Source organism: Chamaea fasciata, unplaced genomic scaffold (assembly GCF_029207755.1).
Source record: "Chamaea fasciata isolate MVZ Bird 193981 ecotype frontalis unplaced genomic scaffold, bChaFas1.0.hap1 SCAF_391, whole genome shotgun sequence".
Classification (NCBI taxonomy): Eukaryota; Metazoa; Chordata; class Aves; order Passeriformes; family Sylviidae; genus Chamaea; species Chamaea fasciata.
The window spans coordinates 26,974-51,703 of record NW_027094476.1 but is presented as its reverse complement, the minus strand read 5'-3'; the positions used below and the strand labels follow the sequence as shown (position 1 = coordinate 51,703).

Genomic DNA, 24,730 nt, shown 5'->3' with positions numbered 1-24,730 from the left:
CGCCCCCTTTCTCCGGCCAATGGGAGGAGGGGCTGGGGAGGGGAAGGGGGCGTGGCCTGAAAGTGGGGAGAGGAGGCGGAGCCAAATCTCACCTGGAAAGGAAAAAAAGGGGAGGGGTTAGAGGGGAACTGGTTTGGACTGGTTTGGACTGGGAGCGGGTTTGGGGTCACTGGTTTGTACTGGGAGGGACTGGGAGTGGGTTTGGGGTCACTGGTTTGTACTGGGATGGATTGGGAGCGGGTTTGGGGTCACTGGTTTATACTGGGATGGACTGGGAGTGGGTTTGGGGTCACTGGTTTATACTGGGATGGACTGGGAGTGGGTTTGGGGTCACTGGTTTATACTGGGATGGACTGGGAGTGGGTTTGGGGTCACTGGTTTGTACTGGGATGGACTGGGAGTGGGTTTGGGGTCACTGGTTTATACTGGGATGGACTGGGAGTGGGTTTGGGGTCACTGGTTTGTACTGGGATGGACTGGGAGCGGGTTTGGGGTCACTGGTTTATACTGGGATGGACTGGGAGCGGGTTTGGGGTCACTGGTTTGTACTGGGATGGACTGGGAGTGGGTTTGGGGTCACTGGGATGGACTGGGAGCGGGTTTGGGGTCACTGGTTTATACTGGGATGGACTGGGAGCGGGTTTGGGGGTTACTGGTTTATACTGGGATGGACTGGGAGTGGGTTTGGGGTCACTGGTTTGTACTGGGATGGACTGGGAGCGGGTTTGGGGTCACTGGTTTGTACTGGGATGGACTGGGAGTGGGTTTGGGGTCACTGGTTTATACTGGGATGGACTGGGAGCGGGTTGGGGGTCACTGGTTTATACTGGGACGGACTGGGAGCGGGTTTGGGGTCACTGGTTTATACTGGGATGGACTGGGAGTGGGTTTGGGGTCACTGGTTTATACTGGGATGGACTGGGAGTGGGTTTGGGGTCACTGGTTTATACTGGGATGGACTGGGAGCGGGTTGGGGGTCACTGGTTTATACTGGGACGGACTGGGAGCGGGTTTGGGGTCACTGGTTTATACTGGGATGGACTGGGAGTGGGTTTGGGGTCACTGGTTTATACTGGGATGGACTGGGAGCGGGTTTGGGGTCACTGGTTTATACTGGGATGGACTGGGAGTGGGTTTGGGGTCACTGGTTTATACTGGGATGGACTGGGAGTGGGTTCGGGGTCACTGGTTTATACTGGGATGGACTGGGAGTGGGTTCGGGGTCACTGGTTTATACTGGGATGGACTGGGAGTGGGTTCGGGGTCACTGGTTTATACTGGGATGGACTGGGAGTGGGTTTGGGGTCACTGGTTTATACTGGGATGGACTGGGAGTGGGTTTGGGGTCACTGGTTTGTACTGGGATGGACTGGGAGCGGGTTTGGGGTCACTGGTTTGTACTGGGATGGACTGGGAGCGGGTTTGGGGTCACTGGGATGGACTGGGATGGACTGGGAGTGGGTTTGGGGTCACTGGTTTATACTGGGATGGACTGGGAGTGGGTTTGGGGTCACTGGTTTATACTGGGATGGACTGGGAGTGGGTTTGGGGTCACTGGTTTATACTGGGATGGACTGGGAGCGGGTTTGGGGGTCACTGGTCCATACTGGTCCGTACTGGTCCGTACTGGTTTGGGGCTCACATGGTCTGGGGCGAGAAGAGCCCCGAGAGCGTCAAACACTGCGAGGCCAAATTCAGCGCCGGGCTCAGGGCTGGGGGAGAGAAAACGACGACAAACGGAAACAAAAACCAACAACAACTGAAAGGATTTGGGGAGAAAAGCTCCCGGAATTCCCCAAGGAATTGTTGCCAGAGTTTTCCCGGAATTCCCGCGAGGAACGGCCCCGAAAGGACCCCGGAATTCCTTTAAAATTAACCCCGAAAATCTCCCGAATTTCACCCAAAAATCCTCCAAACTTCTCCCAAGACTCCCCCAGAATTTTCCCCAAAATTTTCCCCAAAATCCCCGAATTTTCCCCCCAAAATCTCCCCAAATTTCATCAAAAAATCTCCCAAAATTTCCCCCAAATTTCCCCCCCAAAATCACCCAAAAATGTCCCCAAAAAATCTCCCAAAATTCCCCCGGAATTTTCTCAAAAATTCCCCCAGAATTTCCCCAAATTTTCCCCAAAGTTCTCCCCAAAATCCCCCAAATTTTCCCCCAACAATCTCTCAAAATTCCCCCCAAAATCCTTCCAAATTCCCGGAAATCACGCCAAAATCCCCCAAATTTTTCCCCAAATCCCCCGAATTTCCCCCAAATTCCCCCAAATCCCCCAAATTTTCCCCCAAATCCCCCAAATTTCCCCCAAATTTCCCCCAAATTTCCCCGAATTTCCCCCAAATTTCCCCCAAATTCCCCCAAATTTTCCCCAAATCCCCCAAATTTCCCCGAATTTCCCCCAAATTTTCCCCAAATCCCCCAAATCCCCCCAAATCTCCCAAATTTCCCCCAAATCCCCCAAATTTTCCCCCAAATCCCCCAAATTTCCCCCAAATCCCCCAAATTTCCCCCAAATCCCCCAAATTTCCCCCAAATTTCCCCCAAATCCTCCAAATTTCCCCAAAATCCCCCAAATTTTCCCCAAAATCCCCCAAAATTTCCCAAATTTCCCCAAAATTTCCCCAAATTTCCCCCAAATTTTCCCCAAATCCCCCAAATCCCCCCAAATCCCCCAAATTTCCCCAAAATTTCCCCAAAATTTCCCAAATCCTTCAAATTTCCACCAAATTCCCCAAATTTCCCCCAAATCCCCCAAATTTCCCCCAAATTACCCCAAATCTCCCAAATTTCCCCAAAATCCCCCAAATTTCCCCAAATTTCCCCCAAATTTCCCCCAAATCCCCCAAATTTTCCCCAAAATCCCCCCAAATCCCCCAAATTTCCCCCAAATCCCCCAAATTTTCCCCGAATTTCCCCCAAATTTCCCCAAATCTTCCCCAAATTTCCCCCAAATCCCCCAAATTTTCCCCCAAATCCCCCAAATTTCCCCCAAATCCCCCAAATTTCCCCCAAATTCCCCCAAATCCCCCAAATTTTCCCCCAAATCCCCCAAATTTCCCCCAAATTTCCCCCAAATTTCCCCGAATTTCCCCCAAATTTCCCCCAAATTCCCCCAAATTTTCCCCAAATCCCCCAAATTTCCCCGAATTTCCCCCAAATTTTCCCCAAATCCCCCAAATCCCCCCAAATCTCCCAAATTTCCCCCAAATCCCCCAAATTTTCCCCCAAATCCCCCAAATTTCCCCCAAATCCCCCAAATTTCCCCCAAATCCCCCAAATTTCCCCCAAATTTCCCCCAAATCCTCCAAATTTCCCCAAAATCCCCCAAATTTTCCCCAAAATCCCCCAAAATTTCCCAAATTTCCCCAAAATTTCCCCAAATTTCCCCCAAATTTTCCCCAAATCCCCCCAAATCCCCCAAATTTCCCCAAAATTTCCCCAAAATTTCCCAAATCCTTCAAATTTCCACCAAATTCCCCAAATTTCCCCCAAATCCCCCAAATTTCCCCCAAATTACCCCAAATCTCCCAAATTTCCCCAAAATCCCCCAAATTTCCCCAAATTTCCCCCAAATTTCCCCCAAATCCCCCAAATTTTCCCCAAAATCCCCCCAAATCCCCCAAATTTCCCCCAAATCCCCCAAATTTTCCCCGAATTTCCCCCAAATTTCCCCAAATCTTCCCCAAATTTCCCCCAAATCCCCCAAATTTTCCCCCAAATCCCCCAAATTTCCCCCAAATCCCCCAAATTTCCCCCAAATTCCCCCAAATTTCCCCCAAATTTCCCCCAAATCCCCCAAATTTCCCCCAAATCCCCCAAATTTCCCCCAAATTCCCCCAAATTTCCCCCAAATTTCCCCCAAATCCCCCAAATTTCCCCAAATTTCCCCCCAATCCCCCCGGCTCGTCGTTACCTGTGAGGGCGGCGGGGTTGAGCCCCCCCAGGGGGGTCAGGGCCCCGTTCAGCTGCTGCAGGGCGGCCTGGGCGGGGGCGGGGAGCTGCAGCCCCGAGCCTGCGGGACCCGAAAACGCCGAAATTCAGCCCGAAATCCCCGTCGGGGACACAAAAAACCCCAAAAAACGCCCCGAAAACATCCAAAAACCCAAAAAAAACCACCCAGAAAACCCCAAAAAACACCCAAAGAACCCCAAAAATGACAAAATTCAGCCCAAAATCCCCGTCGGGGACACAAAAAACCCCAAAAAACGCCCCGAAAACATCCAAAAAACCCCAAAAAACAAAAAAAAAACACCCAGAAAACCCCAAAAAACACCCAAAGAACCCCAAAAATAACAAAATTCAGCCCAAAATCCCCGTCGGGGACACAAAAAACCCGAAAAACGCCCCAAAAACCTCCAAAAAACCCCAAAAAACCAAAAAAACCCACCCAGAAAACCCAAAAAACACCCAAAGAACCCCAAAAATGACAAAATTCAGCCCAAAAGAAACGTCGGGGACACAAAAAACCCCCAAAAACGCCCCAAAAACCTCCAAAAAACCCCAAAAAACCAAAAAAAACCCACCCAGAAAACCCAAAAAACACCCAAAGAACCCCAAAAATGACAAAATTCAGCCCAAAAGAAACGTCGGGGACACAAAAAACCCCAAAAAACCAAAAAAACCCCCCAAAAACCAAAAAAAATCCACCCAGAAAACCCCAAAAAACACCCAAAGAACCCCAAAAATGACAAAATTCAGCCCAAAAGAAACGTCGGGGACACAAAAAACCCCGAAAAACACCCGAAAAACCGAAGGAAAACCAAAAAAGCAACTTCAGAATCACCAAAAATGACGAAATTCAGCCAAAAATCCCAGTCGGGGGCAAGAAACCCCAAAAAAGACCCAAAAACCACCCAAAAAACCAAAATTTCCCCCCATTTCCCCCCATTTTTCCCCACTTTTCCCCCATTTTTTTTCCATTTTCCCCCATTTTTTCCCCATTTCTCCCCGTTTCCCCCATTTTTCCCCATTTTCCATATTTTTTCCCCCCCATTTTCCATATTTTCCCCCCATTTCCTCCATTTCCCCCGTTTTCCATATTTTTTTCCCCCGTTTTCCCCCATTTTCCCATTTTCCCCCATTATTTTTTCCCCATTTTTTCCCCATTTATTCCCCATTTCCCCCATTAGTTTTTCCCCATTTTTCCCCGTTTCCCCCATTATTTTTCCCCATTTTTTCCCTTTTATTTCCCCCCATTTCCCCCCATTTTTCCCCCGTTTTTCCCCATTATTTTTTCCCCGTTTTTCATGTTTTTCCCCCCGTTATTTCCCATTTCCCCCATTATTTTTTCTCCATTTTTTCCCTTTTATATTCCCCCCGTTTTCCATATTTTCCCCCCATTTTCCCCCATTATTTTTCCCCCATTTTCCCCCATTATTTTTCCACCATTTCCCCCATTATTTTCCCCCATTTTCCCCCATTAATTTTTTTCCATTTTCCCCCCATTATTTTTCCCCATTTCCCCCATTTTTCCCCCATTTTCCCCCCATTTTTTCCCTTATATTCCCCCCATTTTCCCCCCATTTTCTCCCCATTTCCCCCATTTTTTTCCCATTTTTTCCCTTTTAATTTCCCCCCATTTTTTCCCTTTTATTTCCCCCCCATTTTCTCCCCATTTCCCCCATATTTTCCCCATTTTTTCCCTTTTATTTTCCCCCATTTTCCCCCCATTTTCTCCCCATTTCCCCCATATTTTCCCCCATTTTTCCCCCATTTTTTCCCTTTCATCCCCCCCGTTTCCCCCATTTTTCCCTTTTATTTCCCCCATTATTTTCCCCCATATTTCCCCCATTTTTTCCCCTTTTTTTTCCCCCATTTTTCCCCCCATTTTCCCCCATTATTTTTCCCCCATTTCCCCCATTAATTTTTCCCCATTTTCCATTTCCCCCATTTTTTCCCCCCATTTTTCCCCCCATTTTCCCCCATTATTTTCCCCCATATTTCCCCCATTTTTTCCCTTTCACCCCCCGTTCCCCATATTTTCCCCCATATTTCCCCCATTTTTTCCCTTTTTTTTTCCCCCATTATTTTCCCCCCATTTCCCCATATTTCCCTTTTTTTTCCCCCATATTTTCCCCCATTTTTCCCCCATTTTTTCCCTTTCACCCCCCCGTTTCCCATATTTTCCCCCATTTTTCCCCCATTTTTTCCCTTTTATTTCCCCCATTATTTCCCCCCATTTTTCCCCCATTTTTCCCCTTTCACCCCCCCCCGTTTCCCCCATTTTTCCCCCATATTTCCCCCATTTTTCCCCCATTTTCCCTTTCACCCCCCCGTTTCCCATATTTCCCCCATTTTTTCCCATTTTTCCCCCATTTTTCCCCCATTTTCCCTTTCACCCCCCGTCCCCATATTCCCCCCCCCGCATCCCCGCGCCCACCTTCGGCCAGCTTGGCCATCAGCTGCAGCCTCCCGGCGGCCGTGCCCAGCTCGGGCTCGTCGCCGCAGCCCAGCGGCGCACCTGGCCCAGGTGAGCTCTCGGGGAAGGTGACGTCGCTGGAGCCGTCGGGGCCGCTCGCTCACCTGCCCCACGCGCATCGGCCGCCCCGCCAGCTCGAAGCCGTTCAGCTGCTCCAGGGCGCGCCGGGCGCGCACTCCGCCTACCGAGAACTTGGCGGCGGACAACGGAAATTTCCGGGAAAAACGTGAAAATACACAAAAAAAACGGGGGTTTTTAGGAGAAAAAATGAGGGTTTTAGGAGAAAAAATGAGGATTTTAGGAGAAAAAATGAGGATTTTAGGAGAAAAAATGAGGGTTTTAGGAGAAAAAATGAGGTTTTTAGAGCGAAAAATGGGATTTTTTGGAGGTTTGGGGGTCCAAGAAGTTTTGGGATTAAAAAAGGAGGTTTTGGTAAAAAATTTAGTTTGAAAATAGAAAAAACTGGGTTTTTTTTGGAGAAAAAATGGGGTTTTAGGAGAAAAAATGAGGGTTTTAGGAGAAAAAATGAGGTTTTTAGAGCGAAAAATGGGATTTTTTGGGGGGGTTTGGGGTCTGAGAAGTTTTGGGATGAAAAATGGAGATTTTGGTAAAAATTTAGTTCGAAAATAGAAAAAAATGGGGTTTTTAGGAGAAAAAATGAGGATTTTAGGAGAAAAAATGAGGATTTTAGAGCGAAAAATGGGGATTTTTTGGGGGGTTTTGGGGTCCGCCGAGAAGTTTTGGGATGAAAAATGGAGGTTTTGGTAAAAATTTAGTTCGAAAATAGAAAAAATGAGAATTTTAGGAGAAAAAATGAGGGTTTTAGGAGAAAAAATGGGGTTTTTAGAGCGAAAAATGGGATTTTTTGGGGGTTTTGGGGTCCGAGAAGTTTTGGGATGAAAAAAGGAGGTTTTGGTAAAAATCTAGTTTTAAAAGATAAAAAAGCGGGATTTTTAGGAGAAAAAACGGGGTTTTAGGAGAAAAAATGAGGTTTGTAGAGCAAAAAATGGCATTTTTTGGGGGGTTTTGGGTCTGAGAAGTTTTGGGCTGAAAAAAAGGACGTTTTGGTAAAAATTTATTTGAAAATAGAAAAAAAACGGGGTTTATAGGAGAAAAAATGAGGATTTTAGGAGAAAAAATGGGGGTTTTAGAGCGAAAAATGGATTTTTTGGGGGTTTTGGGGTCCGAGAAGTTTTGGGCTGAAAAATGGAAATTTTGGTAAAAAATTTAGTTTGAAAAAATAGAAAAAACCAGGATTTTTAGGAGAAAAAACGGAGTTTTTAGGAGAAAAAATGAGGTTTTTAGAGCGAAAAATGGGATTTTTTGGAGGTTTTGGGGTCTGAGAAGTTTTGGGATGAAAAAAGGAGATTTTGGTAAAAATTTAGTTTGAAAAAGATAAAAAAGCGGGATTTTTAGGAGAAAAAATGGGGTTTTTAGGGGAAAAAATGAGGTTTTTAGGGGGGAAAAAAGGGATTTTGTTTTGGTTTTCGCCTCCCAGTGTGTCCCAGCTGTCCCCAGTGTCCCCAGGTGTCCCCAGGTGTGTCCCAGGTGTCCCAGGTGTGTCCAGGTGTGTCCCAGGTGTGTCCCAGGTGTCCCCAGGTGTCCCAGGTGTCCCCAGGTGTGTCCCAGGTGTGTCCCAGGTGTCCCCAGGTGTGTCCCAGGTGTCCCAGGTGTCCCCAGGTGTGTCCCAGTGTCCCCAGGTGTGTCCAGGTGTGTCCCAGGTGTCCCCAGGTGTCCCCAGGTGTCCCCAGGTGTCCCCAGGTGTGCCCAGGTGTGTCCCCAGGTGTCCCAGGTGTCCCCCAGGTGTGTCCAGGTGTGTCCAGGTGTCCCCAGGTGTGCCCAGGTGTCCCCAGGTGTGTCCCAGGTGTCCCCAGGTGTCCCCAGGTGTGTCCCAGGTGTCCCCAGGTGTCCCCAGGTGTGTCCCAGGTGTCCCAGGTGTCCCCAGGTGTGTCCCAGGTGTGTCCCAGGTGTGTCCCAGGTGTCCCAGGTGTCCCCAGGTGTGTCCCAGGTGTGTCCCAGGTGTCCCCAGGTGTGTCCAGGTGTGTCCCAGGTGTGTCCCAGGTGTCCCCAGGTGTGTCCCAGGTGTCCCCAGGTGTGTCCCCAGGTGTGTCCCAGCTGTCCCAGGTGTCCCCAGGTGTGTCCCAGGTGTGTCCCAGGTGTCCCCAGGTGTGTCCCCAGGTGTGTCCCAGGTGTGTCCCAGGTGTCCCCAGGTGTGTCCCAGGTGTCCCCAGGTGTCCCCAGGTGTCCCAGTGTCCCCAGGTGTCCCCAGGTGTCCCAGGTGTGCCCAGGTGTGTCACTCACGGTGATGAAGCCGTAGCCTTTGGACTGCCCGTGTCCGGGTCTCTCATCAGGACGATGCTGTCGATCTGTGGGCGGGGCACAGGTGAGCAAAAAGGGGCGTGGCCACGGCCGCGAACTCCACCCCCCGCCCCTCCCCCCCAATATTTGCCCAAAATGGAGGAAAATCGACCCAAAATTGGTCAAAATTGACTCAAAATTCATTAAAACCGAATGAAATTTACCCCAAATCATTGAAATTCCTTAAAAATCCACTAAAATTTGTTGGAATTCACTAAAACTCATTAAAATTCACCGAAACTCGTTAAAATTCATTAAAATTCGTTAAAGTTCCTTAAAGTTCTTTAAAATTCACTAAAATTCATCGAAATTCTTTAAAATTCCTTAAAACTCATTAAAGTCCATTAAAGTTCATTAAAATTCACTGAAATTCCTTGAAATTCACTAAAATCGTTAAAATTCGCTAAAGTCCATTAAAGTTCATTAAAATTCCTTAAAATTCACTAAAATTCCTTAAAATTCATTAAACCCCCAAAATCCCCATTTTTCACCCCAAAATTCCCCATTTTTCACCCGATTTTCCCCGAATTTTTCCATTTCTCCCATTTCTTCCCCCCAGGTGTTCCCAGGTGCGCCCAGGTGACCCCAAACCCCCCAAAATTCCCCATTTTTCACCCCCAAAATTCCCATTTTTCACCCCAAAATTCCCATTTTTCACCCGATTTTCCCCGAATTTTTTTCCTTTCTCCCCATTTCCTCCCCCCAGGTGTGCCCAGGTGATCCCCAAACCCCCAAAATTGCCCAATTTTCACCCCAAAAATTCCCATTTTTCACCCCAAAATTCCCATTTTTCACCCGATTTTCCCCCGAATTATTTTCCATTTCTACCCGTTTCCTCCCCCCAGTGTTCCCAGGTGCGCACAGGTGACCCCAAACCCCCAAATTCCCAATTTTCACCCCAAAATTCCCATTTTCCACCACGATTTTCCCCCAAATTTTTTCCATTTCTCCCCGTTTCCTCCCCCCAGGTGTGCCCAGGTGACCCCAAACCCCCAAAATTCCCCATTTTTCACCCCAAAATTCCCATTTTTCACCCCAAAATTCCCATTTTTTCACCCGATTTTCCCCAAATTTTTTTCCTTTCTCCTCATTTCTTCCCCCCCAGGTGTGCCCAGGTGCGCCCCAGGTGCGCCCAGGTGTTCCCAGGTGTGCCCAGGCGCCCCGCCCACCTTCCCGAAGGGCTCGAAGATGCCCCTGAGCATCTCCTTGGTGATGTTGCAGTGCAGGGAGCCGACGTAGAGCCGCAAGGGGGCCGCCCGAGCCCTTCTGCAGGGGCGCCGCCATGGCCGCCAGGCGGTTCTTCTCTGCCTGGGGGGGGGGACAGGTGAGCACAGGTGGAGCTCAGGTGAGGACAGGTGAGGAATGGGGAGAGGAATTCCCGAAAAAAGGGGGAAAAATGAGCCAAAAATGAGGAAAATCGGCCCAGAAATGATCAAAATTCACCCGAAATCCTGCCCAGGTGAGCACAGGTGAGCTCAGGTGAGCTCAGGTGAGCACAGGTGGGAAATGGGGAGAGGAATTCCCGAAAAAAGGGGGAAAAATGAGCCAAAAATGAGGAAAATCGGCCCAGAAATGATCAAAATTCACCCGAAATCCTGCCCAGGTGAGCTCAGGTGAGGACAGGTGAGCTCAGGTGAGCACAGGTGAGAAATGGGGAAAAAAGGTCCCGAAAATGAGGAAAATTCGCGTGAAAATCCAACAAAAAATTGTGAGGAAAAAAACCAAAAAATGTTGGAAAAAAAGAAATTTGAAAAAAAAAATTGGGGGAGAAAAAAAAGGAAAAAAATAGAAAAAAAAATGGGAAAAAAGGAAAAAAAAATTTCTAAAAAACTCTTAAATTCCAGGAAGCTTTAGAGACACCGAAAATCCACTTGGAAAGGTCCTGGAAGATGCTTAAAAAGCTGTGAAAAGGCGGAAAAAAATCCAAACGAGGTTGGAAGAAAATTGGGAAAGAAAAGGGAAAAAAATGGAAAAAAAATCGAAAAAAATTGGAAAAAAGGGGAAAAAATGGAAAAAAAAATTCGAAAAAAAATGGGAAAAAATTCGAAAGAAAGGGGAAAAAATGGGAAAAAATGGAGAAAGGGAAAAAAAAAGGGAAAAATGGAAAAAAATTCCAAAAAAATGGGGAAAAAATAAAAAAATTGGGAAAAAATGGGAAAAAATGGAAAGGGAAAAAAACGGAAAAAAATTGGAAAAAGATCGAAAAAAATGGGGAAAAAATGGAACAAAAGGGGAAAAAGGGAAAAAGGGAAAAAATGGAAAAAATGGAAAAAAAATTTTAAAAAAATTTAAAAAATCAATCAAAAAAAATCGAAAAAAAATCAAAAATAAATGGGAAAAAATGATAAAAAATGGGGAAAAATGGAAAAAAATGAGGAAAAAATGGGGGGGAAAAATGGGGAAAAAAATGGGGGGAAAAGGAAAAGAATGGGGAAAAAGGGAAAAAAATGGAAAAAATTCAAAAGAATTTCAGAAAAAATCGAAAAAAAATCGAAAAAAAGGGAAAAAAATGGAAAAAAAGAGAAAAAATGGGAAAAAATGGAAAAGGGAAAAAAATGGAAAAAAATTCGAAAATTTCGGAAAAAATTGAAAAAAATCGAATAAAAATGGGAAAAAATGGGGGAAAAAAAGGGGGAAAAATGGGAAAAAATGGGAAAGAATGGGAAAAAAGGAAAAAGAATGGGAAAAAATTGAAAAAAGAAAAAATGGAAAAAATTTGAAAGAATTTCAGAAAAAATCGAAAAAAAATTGAAAAAAAATCAGAAAAAATGGGAAAAAAATCAGAAAAAATGGGAAAAAATGGGGGAAAAAAGGGGGAAAAAATGGGGAAAAAAGGGACAGAATGGGAAAATAGGGAAAAAGAAAAAACGGAAAAAAATTCGAAAGAATTTCGGAAAAAATCAAAAAAAAATTGAAAAAAAATCAGAAAAAATGGGAAAAAAATCAGAAAAAATGGGAAAAAATGGGGGAAAAAAAGGGGAAAAAATGGAAAAAAATGGGGAAAAAGGGGAAAAAAGGGAAAGAATGGGAAAAAAGGAAAAAAAGAAAAAATGGAAAAAAATTCGAAGGAATTTCGGAAAAAAATCGAAAAAAAATTGAGAAAAAATCGGAAAAAATGGGGAAAAAAAGGGAAAAAAAGGGGAAAAAATGGGGAAAAAAAGGGGAAAAAATGGGGAAAAAAGGGACAGAATGGGAAAATAGGGAAAAAGAAAAAACGGAAAAAAATTCGAAAGAATTTCGGAAAAAAATCGAAAAAAATCGGAAAAAATTCGAAAAAAATTGGGAAAAATTGGGAAAAAATTGGGAAAAATTGGGAAAAAAAGGGGAAAATAAAAAAGTGGGGAAAAGGGGCAAATAGTGGGTGTTTCCGGGAGCGACCTGGGAGGCCTGGACGATGATGGGCACGCCGAGCAGGCGCTGGCCGGTGAGGCCGATGGCCAGCGGCACCGACTGGATCTCGCAGAACTCCACGTAGGCGATGCCCTTGGAGCGCCGCGAGTTGCGGTCCGAGATGATCCGCACGTCGCGCACCTGCGCCGGGAACGCGGATAGAAATGGAAACGGAAACGGGAACAATGGAAATGGAAACGGAAATGGAAACGTGAATAATAGAAATAGAAATGGAAATGGAAACGTGAATAATAGAAATAGAAATGGAAATGGAAATGTGAATAATAGAAATAGAAAGGGAAATGGAAATGGAAATGGAAATATGAATGGAAATGGAAATGGAAATGGAAATATAAACAATGTAAATGTAAATGGAAATGGAAATACGAATAATAGAAATAGAAATGGAAATGGAAATGGAAATGGAAATATGAATGGAAATGGAAATATAAATATAAATCATATAAACGGAAATGGAAATGTGAATAATGGAAACGGAAATGGAAATATGAATAATATAAATATAAGTAATATAAATAGAAGTGGAAGTGGGAATACGAATGGAAATGGAAATATGAATGGAAATGGAAACGGAAATATAAATATAAATAATTTAAATAGAAATGGAAATGGAAATATGAATAATATAAATATAAATGGAAACGGAAACGTGAATAATGGAAATGCAAATGGAAATATAAATATAAATGGAAATGGAAATGGAAATACGAATAATATAAATAGAAATAGAAATGGAAATGGAAATATAAATATAAATAATATAAATATAAACGGAAATGGAAATGTAAATAGTAGAAATATAAATATAAGTGGAAATGGAAATATGAATAATATAAATAGAAATAGAAATAGAAATAGAAATAGAAATGGAAACATGAGTAATATAAATATAAATGGAAACGGAAATATGAATAATATAAATGGAAACGGAAACGTGAATAATGGAAATGCAAATGGAAATGCAAATGGAAATATAAATATAAATATAAATGGAAATGTGAATAATATAAATATAAATATAAATGGAAATGGAAATACGAATAATATAAATAATAGAAATAGAAATAGAAATAGAAATGGAAATGGAAATATAAATATAAATAATATAAATATAAACGGAAATGGAAATGTGAATAGTAGAAATACAAATATAAGTGGAAATGGAAATATGAATAATATAAATAGAAATAGAAATAGAAATAGAAATGGAAATAGAAATAGAAATGGAAATGGAAATATGAATAATATAAATATAAATGGAAACGGAAACGTGAATAATGGAAATGCAAATGGAAATGCAAATGGAAATATAAATATAAATATAAATGGAAATGTGAATAATATAAATATAGATATAAATGGAAATGGAAATGGAAACATAAATGGAAATGGAAATGGAAATTTAAACAATATAAATATGAATGGAAATGGAAATACAAATGATATAAATAGAAACAGAAATAGAAATGGAAATAGAAATATGAATAATATAAATATAAGTATAAATAGAAATATGAATGGAAATGGGGATGGAAATATAAATATAAATAGAAATGGAAATGGAGATGTGAATAATAGAAATGTAAGTGGAAATGGAAATATGAATAGTATAAATATAAATATAAATATAAATATAAATATAAATGCAAATATAAATATGAATAATATGAATATAAATATAAATGGAAATGGAAACATAAATGGAAATGGAAATATAAATATAAATAATATAAATATGAATGGAAATGGAAATACGAATAATATAAATAGAAATATAAATAGAAATGGAAATGGAAATGGAAATATAAATATAAATAATATAAATATAAACGGAAATGGAAATGTGAATAGTAGAAATATAAATATGAATGGAAATGGAAATATGAATGGAAATGGAGATGGAAATATAAATATAAATGGAAATGTGAATAATAGAAATATACATATAAATGGAAATGAAAATATGAATAATATAAATATAGATATAAATATAGATATAAATGGAAAAAGAAATGTGAATAATAGAAATATAAATGGAAATGGAAATATGAGTAATAGAAATAGAAATAGAAATAGAAATGGAAATGTGAATGGAAACGGAAATGGAAATGTAAATATAAATAATATAAATATAAATGGAAACGGAAATGGAAATATGAATGGAAATGGAGATGGAAATATAAGTAATATAAATATAAATAATGTAAATATAAATGGAAATAGAAATAATATAAATATAAATATAAATGGAAATAGAAATATAAAGGGAAACATAAATGGAAACAGAAATATAAATATAAATAAACGGAAATGGAAAGGGAAATATAAATGCAAATGGAGATGGCAATATGAATATAAATATAAATATAAATATAAATATAAATACAAATATAAATATAAATATAAATATAAATATAAACGGGAACGGAAATGGAAACGTTTGAGAAAAACGGAAATATAAACGGAAACGGAAATACAAATAATAGCAATACAAATTTTGGGGATCTATCCACGATATTTCCCGGCATTTTTCGGGGATTTTTCCCGAACTTTTCCCTCCCAGGAATTCCACCATTTTCCCAGGATTTTTCCGTGACATTTCCCGGGATTTTTTCCGGCATTTTTCTGGGAATTTTTTCCCCCTAAAATCCCAGAATTTTTCCCACAACATTCCTGGACGTTTCTCCCAAGATTTTCCCCGAGAAATTCCGGGATTTTTCCGGATCTTTCCACGATTTTTTGGGCATTTTTCCGGAACTTTTCTCCCCAGGAATTCCACCATTTCCCCAGGATTTTTCCGTGACATTTCCCGGGATTTTTCCTAAATTTTCCCCACGATTTTTCCGGCATTTTTCCGGAACTTTTCCCCCTAAAACCCCGGAATTTTCCCCACAACATCCCCCGGACGTTTCCCCCGGGATTTCCCCCCCCCCCCCCCCCCCAGAATTCCGGGATTTTTCCCGGGATTTTCCCGGGATTTTTCCCGGGATTTTCCCGACCTTGCCCACGGCGGAGAAGAAATCCTCGAGGTCGCGGGGCCGGATGCGGGCGGCGAGCTGCATGCAGAAAACCGTCCGGGCGTCCCTCTCCTCGGGGCTCAGAGACCCCAGGGGCTCCCTGGGGAAACGGGGAAAACGCCTGGAGTCGGAATTCCCGAAATTCCCGAAAAATCCCCAAGGAATTCCCAAAAAAATCCCGCCGGAATAGACCCAAAAACGACGAAAATAGACCCAAAAATGGTCCAAAATTGACCCAAAAATTCACCTGAAACTGCCCCCAAAAATTCCTGGACAGGTGGGAAAAACACCTGGAATCAGAATTCCTGAAATTCCCGAAAAATCCCGAAGGAATTCCCAAAAAAATCCCGCCGGAATAGACCCAAAAACGACGAAAATAGACCCAAAAATGAGCCAAAATGGACCCAGAAACGACCTCAAAGGTTCCCTGGGACAGGTGGGAAAAACACCCGGAGTCGGAATTCCCGAAATTCCCAAAAATTCCCACGGAATTCCCCAAAAAAATCCCACCGGAATAACCCCCAAAAATTCCCGTTTTCCCCTCTCGAAATTCCCGGTTTTACCCCCAAAATTTTCACGTTTTCCGCACAAAAATTCAACATTTTTTCTCCCGCAAATCCGCATTTTTTTCCCGTTCAAAATTCCCAGGTTTTTTCCTTTAAAAACTTTTCCTTGCCCCCAAATTTTCCATTTTCCCCCCAAATTTCCAATTTTCCACATTTTTTCCCCCCAAATTTCCCATTTCTCCCCGTCTTTTTCCCCAAATTTCCCGTTTTTTCCCGCTTTTTCCCCAAATTCGCATTTCCCCATTTTCCCCATTTTCCCCCATTTTTCCCGTTTTCCCCCAATTCCCACTTCCCCCCGTTTTTCCCATTTCCTCCCGTTTTTTCCCATTTTTTCCCATTTTTCCCGTTTTCCCCCCAATTCCCGGTGTTTTCCCCCAATTCTCATTTTCCCCATTTTTCCCCCCAATTCCCGGTGTTTTCCCCGTTTTTCCCCGTTTCACATTTTTCCCGTTTTTTCCTGTTTTTTCCTGGTTTTTCCCCCAATTCCCGTGTTTTCCCCATTTTCCCCATTTTTCCCGTTTTTTTCCCATTTTTCCCGTTTTTCCCCAATTCCCATTTTCCCTGTTTTCCCCATTTTTCCCGTTTTTCCCCCATTTCCCCCGTTTTTTCCCGTTTTTCCCCATTTTCCCCGGTTTTTCCCAAATTCCCGGTGTTTTCCCCCAATCCCCGTTTTCCCCGTTTTCCCGTTTTTCCCAAATTCCCGTTTTTCCCGTTTTTTCCCAAATTCTCATTTTTCCCCGTTTTTCCCGTTTTTCCCCATTTTCCCCATTTTTTCCCGTTTTTCCCCCCAATTCCCGGTGTTTCCCCGTTTTTCCGTTTCCCATTTTTCCCGTTTTTCCCCATTTTTTCCCGTTTTTCCCCAATTCCCATTTTCCCCATTTTCCCCATTTTTCCCCATTTTCCCCGTTTTTCCCCATTTTTCCCATTTTTCCCGTTTTTCCCCCCATTTTTCCCGGTGTTTCCCGTCCTCACCTCCCCGGGCTCTTCTCCCGGTACAGCGGGCTCTTGCTGTGCCCGAAGCGGCGCCTGGCGACGGAAATTCCGGCTCAAATCCCGGGATTTGGGGGAAAAAAACGGGATTTGGGCGATTCCCGGGCGGAAATCCCGGATTTTTGGGGCGTTTCGGGTTCAAATTTGGGATTTTGGGACAGAAATTCCAGGATTTTGGGGCGAAATTCCGGATTTTTGGAACAATTTTGGGTTCAAATTTGGGATTTTGGGGCGGAATCCCCAAAATTCCCGATGGTTTTTTTTTGGGAAGAAAAAGCCGCGGAATTCGGGAATTTTGGGGGAATTCCGAGTCCGAATCCACGGATTTGGGGATTTTTGGGTGAGAACTTCCAGAATTTGGGGATTTTTGGGGGATTTTTGGGTCCGAACTTCGGGATTTTCAGATTTTTTGGGGGAGATTTTGGCTCAGAATTTCGGGATTTTTTCGGAGGATTTGGGGTCAGAATTTTGGGATTTATTTGGGGATTTCAGGTCAGAAATTCGGGATTTTTTGGAGAATTTCAGGTCAGAATTTCAGGATTTTTTTGGGGAGATTTCAGATCAAAATTTTGGGATTTTTTGGGGGATTTTGGGTCAAAATTTCAGGATTTTCTGGGGAATTTCGGGTCAGAATTTCAGGATTTTCTGGGGAATTTCGGGTCAGAATTCCGGGATTTTTTGGGGAATTTCGAGTCAGAATTCCGGGATTTTTTGAGGGGGATTTTGGCTCAGAATTCCAGGATTTTTTGGGGAATTTCGGCTCAGAATTCTGGGATTTTTTGGGGAATTTCAGGTCAGAAATTCGGGATTGTTTTGGGGAGATTTCAGATCAGAATTTTGGGATTTTTTGGGGGATTTTGGGTCAAAATTTCAGGATTTTTTGGGAATTTCGGGTCAGAATTTCAGGATTTTTTGGGGAATTTCGGGTCAGAATTCTGGGATTTTTGGGGGGGATTTCGGGTCAGGATTTCGGGACTTTTTGGGGAATTTCGGGTCAGAATTCTGGGATTTTTTGGGAATTTTGGGTCAGAATTTCAGGATTTTCTGGGGAATTTCGGGTCAGAATTCCGGGATTTTTTGGGGAATTTCGGGTCAGAATTCCGGGATTTTTGGGGGAATTTTGGGTCAGAATTCCGGGATTTTTTGGGGGAATTTCAGCTCAGAATTTCGGGATTTTTGGGGGAATTTCGGCTCAGAATTCCGGGATTTTTGGGGGAATTTTGGCTCAGAACTCGGGGATCCCGGCGTCGCCGTACCTGGCCCTGTCGTCGCGGCTGCGGCGGTCGCGGCTGCGGCTCCTCCTCCTCTCGCGGCTGCGGCTGCGGTGGCGGCTGCGGCGCTCTCGGCTGCGGCTGCGGCGGCGCCGCTCGCGCTCGCGGTCGCGGCTGCGGCTGAAGGAGAGCCCCGGGGTCGGCCCAGGGAAATCACCGAATTCCCACCCGGAAAAATCCCCGAATTCCGACCCCAAAGTGTGAGAAAAGTCCCCGAGTTCTGATCCAAAAAAATCCCCGGAAAATCCCTAAATTCCAGCCCAAAAATCCTGAAATTCCAACCCAAAAATGCTGAAATTTTGACCCGGAAAAATCCCCGAATTCCGACCCCAAAGTGTGAAAAAAGTCTCCAAATTCCGACCCCAAAAAATCCCCCCAAATTCCCGAAATTCCAGCCAAAAAATCCTGAAATTCTGACCCGAAATCCCCAAATTCTAACTCGGAAAAATCCCCAAATTCCGACCCCAAAGTGTGAGAAAAGTCCCCGAATTCCGACCCCAAAAAATCCCCGAAAAATCCTGAAATTCCAGCCCCAAAGTCCCAAAATTCCAACCCGAAAACGCTGAAATTCTGACCCGGAAAAATCTCCAAATTCTGACCCTAAAAAATACCCCAAAAAATCCCGAAATTCCAGCCCAAAAATCCCAAAATTCTGACCCGAAATCCCCAAATTCTAACCCGAAAAAATCCCCAAATTTCCGCCCAAAAAACGCCCAAAATTCCGACCCAAAAATCCCGGAATTCCGACCTGAAAAATCCCAAAATTTTAACCCAAAATCCCCAGAATTCCCTGAAAAATCCCCAAATTCCAGCTCCCGAAGAAATCTCGAAATTCTCACCCAAAAACACGAAACAAAATCCCCAAATTCTGACCCCAAAAAATCCCTGAATTTCAGCCCAAAAATCCCAAAATTCCGACCCGAAATCCCCCCAAAAATCCCTGAATTCTGACCCCAAAAAATCCCAAAATTTCCCCCCAAAATATTCTGAAATTCTAACTCAAAATCCCCCCAAAAAATCCCCAAATTCTGACCCCAAAATCCCCAAATTTTAGCACAAAAAACCTTCCAAAATTTTAACCCAAAATACGGAAAAAATCCCCAAATTCCAGCCCCAAAATTCCCCAAATTCCAGCGCAAAAAAATCCCGAAATTCTAACTCAAAATTCCCGAAAGAAATCCCCAAATTTTAATGCCAAAATCCCGAAAAAATCCCTGAAATTTTGACCCAAAATCTCGGAAAAAATCCCCAAAATTCCAGCCCAAAAATTCCCAAATTCCAACCCCAAAATTCCCCGAATTTTAGTGCAAAAAACGCCAAAAATTCCGACCCCAAATCCTCCAAAAATTCCCAAATTCCAGCCCAAAAAACCCCCGAAATTCTAACTCAAAATTCCCGAAAAAATCCCGAGATTCCGACCCCAAAATTCCCAAAATTTCCTCGAAATTCCCCCAAAAATCCCCAAATTTCCCCCCCGAAATTCCCATTATTTCCCCAAAACTCCGCGGATTTTCCCTCAAAATTCCTCCAGAATTTCCCAGATTTTTCCCCAAAAATCCCTGAATTTCTCCAAAAATCCCGAATTTTCTCCCCCAATCTTTCCCAAAATTCCCAAATTTTCCCGTGAAATTCCAAATTTCCCCCCAAAATCCCCAATTTTTTCCCTAATTTTCTCCCAAAATTTGGAAATCTTTCAAAATCCCCAATTTTCCCCTTAAAATTCCCAAATTTACTCCCAAATTCCCAAATTTGCCCCAAAATCCCCAATTTTTCCCCTTAAAATTCCCAATTTTTCCCTCCAAAATTCCCAAATTTCCCCCCAAATTCCCAAATTTCCCCCAAAATTCCCGATTTTTTCCCCAAAATTCCCAAATTTCCCCCCAAATTCCCAAATTTCCCCCAAAATTCCCAATTTTCCCCCAAAATTCCCAAATTTCCCCCAAAATTCCCGATTTTTTCCCCAAAATTCCCAAATTTCCACCAAAATTCCCAAATTTTCCCCCAAAATTCCCAAATTTCCCCCAAAATTCCCAATTTCCCCCCCAAATTTCCCAAATTTCCCCCCAAATTCCCGGATTTCCCCCACCTGTGTCTGTGCTCGCGGCTCCGGCTCCGGCTCCGCTTCTTCCGGCTGCTGCAATCCAGGAAAAAACCCCCAAAAATCGGGAAAAATCCCCAAAAATCCCCCAAACCCAAAATTCCACCCGGAGCCCCGAATTCCCGGGATTTCAACCCAAAATTCCCAAATTTCCGCCCCCAAAACTCGGGATTTCCACCCGGATTTTCCGATTTTTCCCCAAAAAATCCGAATTTTTGCCCCAATTTCTCCCAAATTTTATTTTTTTTTCCCCAATTTTCCCCGTTTTTGCCTCAAATTCTCCAAAATTCCCCAAAATTTCTCGATTCTTTCCAGATTTTCCCCGTTTTTGCTCCGGTTTTCCCAAATTTTCCTGATTTTTCTTAATTTTCCACCATTTTTCCCAATTTTCCCCCAAAATTTCCTGATTTTTCTCAATTTTCCCCAATTTTTCCCAATTTTTCCCCGATTTTTCCCTATTTTTGCCTCAACTTCCCCAAATCCCTCAATTTTCTCCCAAATTTCCCCCAATCTCCCCAATTTTCCCAGGAATTTCCCCCAAAATTCCCCATTTTTGCCCCAAACTTTCCCAAATTTCCCCATTTTTGGCCCAAATTTTCCCCAAAATTCCCGATTTTCCTCCAACTTCCCCCAAATCCTGGGATTTCCCCCCAGAATTCCCGTTTTTTCCCTCACCTGCTCCCGCTCTCCTTCTTGGGCTCCTTCGGCTCCTCCGGGGGCGGCTGAAACGGGAGGGGGAGGGGAGGGGAAATTCCCAAAGTTTGGGACACAATTCCCAAAAAAAAATCCCGACCAGGAAGCCCCAAAAATTCCCAGAAATCCCCCCAAAAATTCCCAGAGAAATTCCCGGGAAAATTCCCCGAAAATTCATCAAAATTCCGAGAAAATTCCTCGAAATTCCCAGAGTTCCCCCAAGATTCCCACCCGAACCCCTCGAAATTCCCAGGAAACGTCAAAATTCCCAGGAAATTCCCAAAATTCCCCAAAAAATTCCCCCGAATTCCAAGAAAATCCCCAAAATTCCCCCAAGTTTCCCACCCAAGACTCCCAAAATTCCCAGAAAATTCCCAGAATTCCCAGAATTCCCCAGAATTCCTCACCTGTGCCGGGGGCGGCTCCGGTTGGGCCTTGGAAGGGCCGGGCTGGGCCTGGGGGAGGAAAAAATTCCAGAAAATTCCCGAAATTCGCCAAAATTCCCAAGATTTTTTCCCGAGAATTCCGTCCAATGATCCCCAAATTTGGGGAAAACGGGCAAAAAAAAAAAAAGAAGGAAAATTTGGGAGAAATTGAGGAAAAATTGGGGGAAAAAAAGGAGAATTTGAGGAAATTTTAAATGGAAACGGAGAAATTTGGGAGAAATGGGGAAAACATGGAAAAAATTGGGAAAATTTGGGGCAAAAGTGGAAAAATTGGGGAAAATTTGGACCATTAATGAGAAAATTTGGAAACAACGCAAAAAAACTGGGAGAGGGAGAAAAAAATTAGGAAATTTGGGCAAAAATGGGGAAAAACGAGAGAAAAATGGAAGAAAAACAAGGAAAAAATTGGGAAAAATGAAAAATTTGGAGAAAAATGGGGAAATTTAAAGAAAATTGGGAAAAAACTGGAAATTTGGCAAAATTTAAGAAAATTTGGGGCAAAAATGGGGAAAAATGGGAGAAGAGAGAAAATGAGGAAAAATTTGGAAAAATTTGGGAAGAATTTGGCAAAAATGGGGAAATTTAGGGAAAAGTGGGAAAAAACTGGAAACTTCGGAAAATTTGCAGGAAAAATGGGGAAAAACGGGGGAAAAGCGGAAAGAAAAACGTGGAAAAAACGTGGAAAAAATTGGGAAAAATTTGGGAAGAATTTGGGAAAAATTTGGGAAGAATTTGAGAAAAAATTTGGGAAAAATTTGGGAAGAATTTGGAAAGAATTTGGGAAGAATTTGGGAAAATTTGGGAAGAATTTGGGAAAAATTTAGGAAGAATTTGGGAAGAATTTGGGAAAATTTGGGAAGAATTTGGGAAAATTTGGGAAAAATTTGGGAAAATTTGGGAAAAATTTGGGAAGAATTTGGGAAGAATTTGGGAAAAATTTGGGAAGAATTTGGGAAGAATTTGGGAAAATTTGGGAAAAATTTGGGAAAATTTGGGAAAAATTTAGGAAAAATTTGGGAAAAATTTGGGAAGAATTTGGGAAAAAATTGGGAAAAATTTGGGAAGAATTTGGGAAGAATTTGGGAAAAATTTGGGAAAAATTTGGGAAGAATTTGGGAAGAATTTGGGAAGAATTTGGGAAAAATTTAGGAAAAATTTGGGAAGAATTTGGGAAAAATTTGGGAAGAATTTGGGAAGAATTTGGGAAAAATTTGGGAAAAATTTGGGAAGAATTTGGGAAAATTTGGGAAAAATTTGGGAAGAATTTGGGAAGAATGGGGAAATTTAGGGAAAAGTGGTTCCGAACTGGGGAATTTTGGGAAAAAAAATAAAAAAACCCCGAGCGGAAAACGGGAAAATCTGGGCCAAAAACGGGGCCAAAAAATCCGTCAAATTTCCTCGTTTTCACCCCAAAATTTTCCCAATTTTTTCCCCTTCAGCTTTCCCAACTGGACCTCCAAAAATCGGGAAAAAATTCCCGAAAATCCCGGGATTTTCCCCGCCCCCCCGCTCACCTCCTCCTTCTTGTAGGGCGCCTCCAGCATGGCCTCGATGACGATGTCGAAGTCGTCCGACGTCATCGCGTCGGCCTGGCCGGGGAGAAGGAAAAATAAAAAAAACCAAAAAAAAAACCCCCCAAAATCCGGGAATTTCCACCCCCGAATTCCCGGGAAATTCCCGCCCCGCCCACTGGAAGAATTCCCGAATTTTTTGTGGGTTTTTTTGGGGGATTTTTGTTGGGATTTTGTCTCACCGGGTCCGGCAGCGCTTTGGGTCCCCCCGACTCCATCCCCGGGGGGAGAGTTCTGGGGGGGGAAACCCCCGGGATTGGCTTTGGCTCCTGCCGTGACGTCACGGGAGGAAGGAAAGGTGACGTCAGGGGCGCGGCGGTGACGTCACGGCCGCGCCCCAACGGGGAGAGCCGGCAAACAAGCCACGCCCCCTCCCGCCGACAACAACGGCGGCGAAACCCCGCCCCTTTCAACGCCGTGAAACCCTCGCCCGCGCCACGCCCCCTTCGTTGAAGCCACGCCCCGCCAACGCGCAACCACGCCCCCAAGCCACGCCCCCTCCTCATGACTAACGCCGCTCAAGCCACGCCCCTTAATAACCACCGCGACACGCCCCCCTGTAAGCCCCGCCCCCGCCGCAGCGCCCCCTGGCGGCGCCGCCCTCAGGGCCCGTTCCCCGCTCCCCTCCCCCCCCCCCGCGGCCGCCGCCGCTCCTTCCCCTCCCCCCCACCCCACTCCGCCTCCCGCCGCCCCCAAGTGACGTCACGGCGCGGGGGGGCCCTGACGTCATGTCGCGACAGCTCCGCCGCTCTTACCGGCCCCCCCCGGAGCCCCGGAACGGCGGCGGCGGCGGCGGCGGCGGCCCCGGACGCGGCGGCAAAGATGGCGGCGGCCTCCAGAACCTTCCCCCCCCTCCTCGATCCTCCGCCTCGGCCCCGCCCGCCGCGCTCGCTCCGCCCCCCGCGCGCCGCTATTGGCCCCTCGCTGGCCTCGCCGCTTCCTGATTGGTGGGCGCGCTGTCGGTCAAAACGCGGCGGCGCCGATTGGACGCAAAGCTCCGAAGCGCCGGCGCGGCGGATTGGAGGATGAGACGCGCGCGGCGATTGGCTGAAGGGGGGCGCGTGGCCACGCCCCTTTTTCTCCCGCCGCGCCGTCGCCGTGGCAACGCGGCCTAGCGCGGCCTAGCGCGGCCTGCGCTCGAGTAGGCAAGGGGGAAACCGCGGGGGAAAAAAAGGATTTTTGGGGGAAAAAACCGTAAAAAAATCGGGATTGGGAGGCGCCGAGGGAAGCGCGAGGGGCGGGAGGAGGGGATCGGAGGCGGTGAAAAGCAGGAAAATGACGGCGGGGGCGGCAGGGATGAAAATAAACCGAAAAAAAAGTCCCCAAAATTCTGGGGTTTGGCCCCGGTTCCTTCCGTTTCTATTCCAAGTGATTTCCCACAAATTCGCAGAAGTTTTTTCCCCGAATTTTTATTTTTTTTTTCCCCCCCCCGATTTTTGGGGGATTTTCTCAGGATTTGCCCCAAATTTCCCTCATTTTTGACCCCAATTCTCGTCGTTTTCCAACGGCTCCTTCCAGCTTTTCTCGGCTTTTTCCCGAAGATTCCCTCAATTCCCCCCAAACTTCCCGGATTTTCCCCCCAAAATTCCATGATTTTTCTCCCAAATCCCCTCGGAATCCGTCTCAAATTCCCGGGTTTCTCTCAAAATTCCGGGATTTTTTCGCCCAAAGTTCCAGAATTTCCCAAACTTTCCAAAAGATTCCCGGATTTTCCTGCCCAAATCTTCAAAACCATCCAGACTTTTCCCCAAATCCCCCCAAATTTCCAGGATTTTTCCCCCCAGAATTCCAGGATATCCCCCAAGTCCTGGAATTCTCCCAAAATCTCCGCATTTCCCCCCCAAACTCCCCCCAAATTCCAAGATTTCCCCCCAAAATCCCAAGATT

At 44.3% G+C, this 24,730-nt stretch overlaps 1 protein-coding gene across 1 annotated transcript; it reads right to left on the bottom strand.

Annotated features, from left to right (window-relative positions):
• On the bottom strand, window positions 1-23,681 carry LOC136305390 (probable RNA-binding protein 23). Its single transcript, XM_066208636.1, is given in 19 exon segments — window positions 1-92; window positions 1,608-1,712; window positions 3,918-4,016; window positions 6,384-6,513; window positions 6,515-6,613; window positions 8,724-8,755; window positions 8,758-8,788; window positions 9,950-10,030; window positions 10,032-10,088; window positions 12,159-12,311; window positions 15,191-15,308; window positions 16,747-16,800; window positions 18,021-18,155; window positions 20,122-20,169; window positions 20,809-20,855; window positions 21,234-21,281; window positions 22,787-22,861; window positions 23,026-23,112; window positions 23,599-23,681. Coding segments are annotated over 17 exon segments (1,317 nt in total). The 5' UTR covers window positions 23,062-23,112; window positions 23,599-23,681; the 3' UTR covers window positions 1-92; window positions 1,608-1,638.
• Between the last annotated feature and the right edge of the window lie 1,049 nt (window positions 23,682-24,730).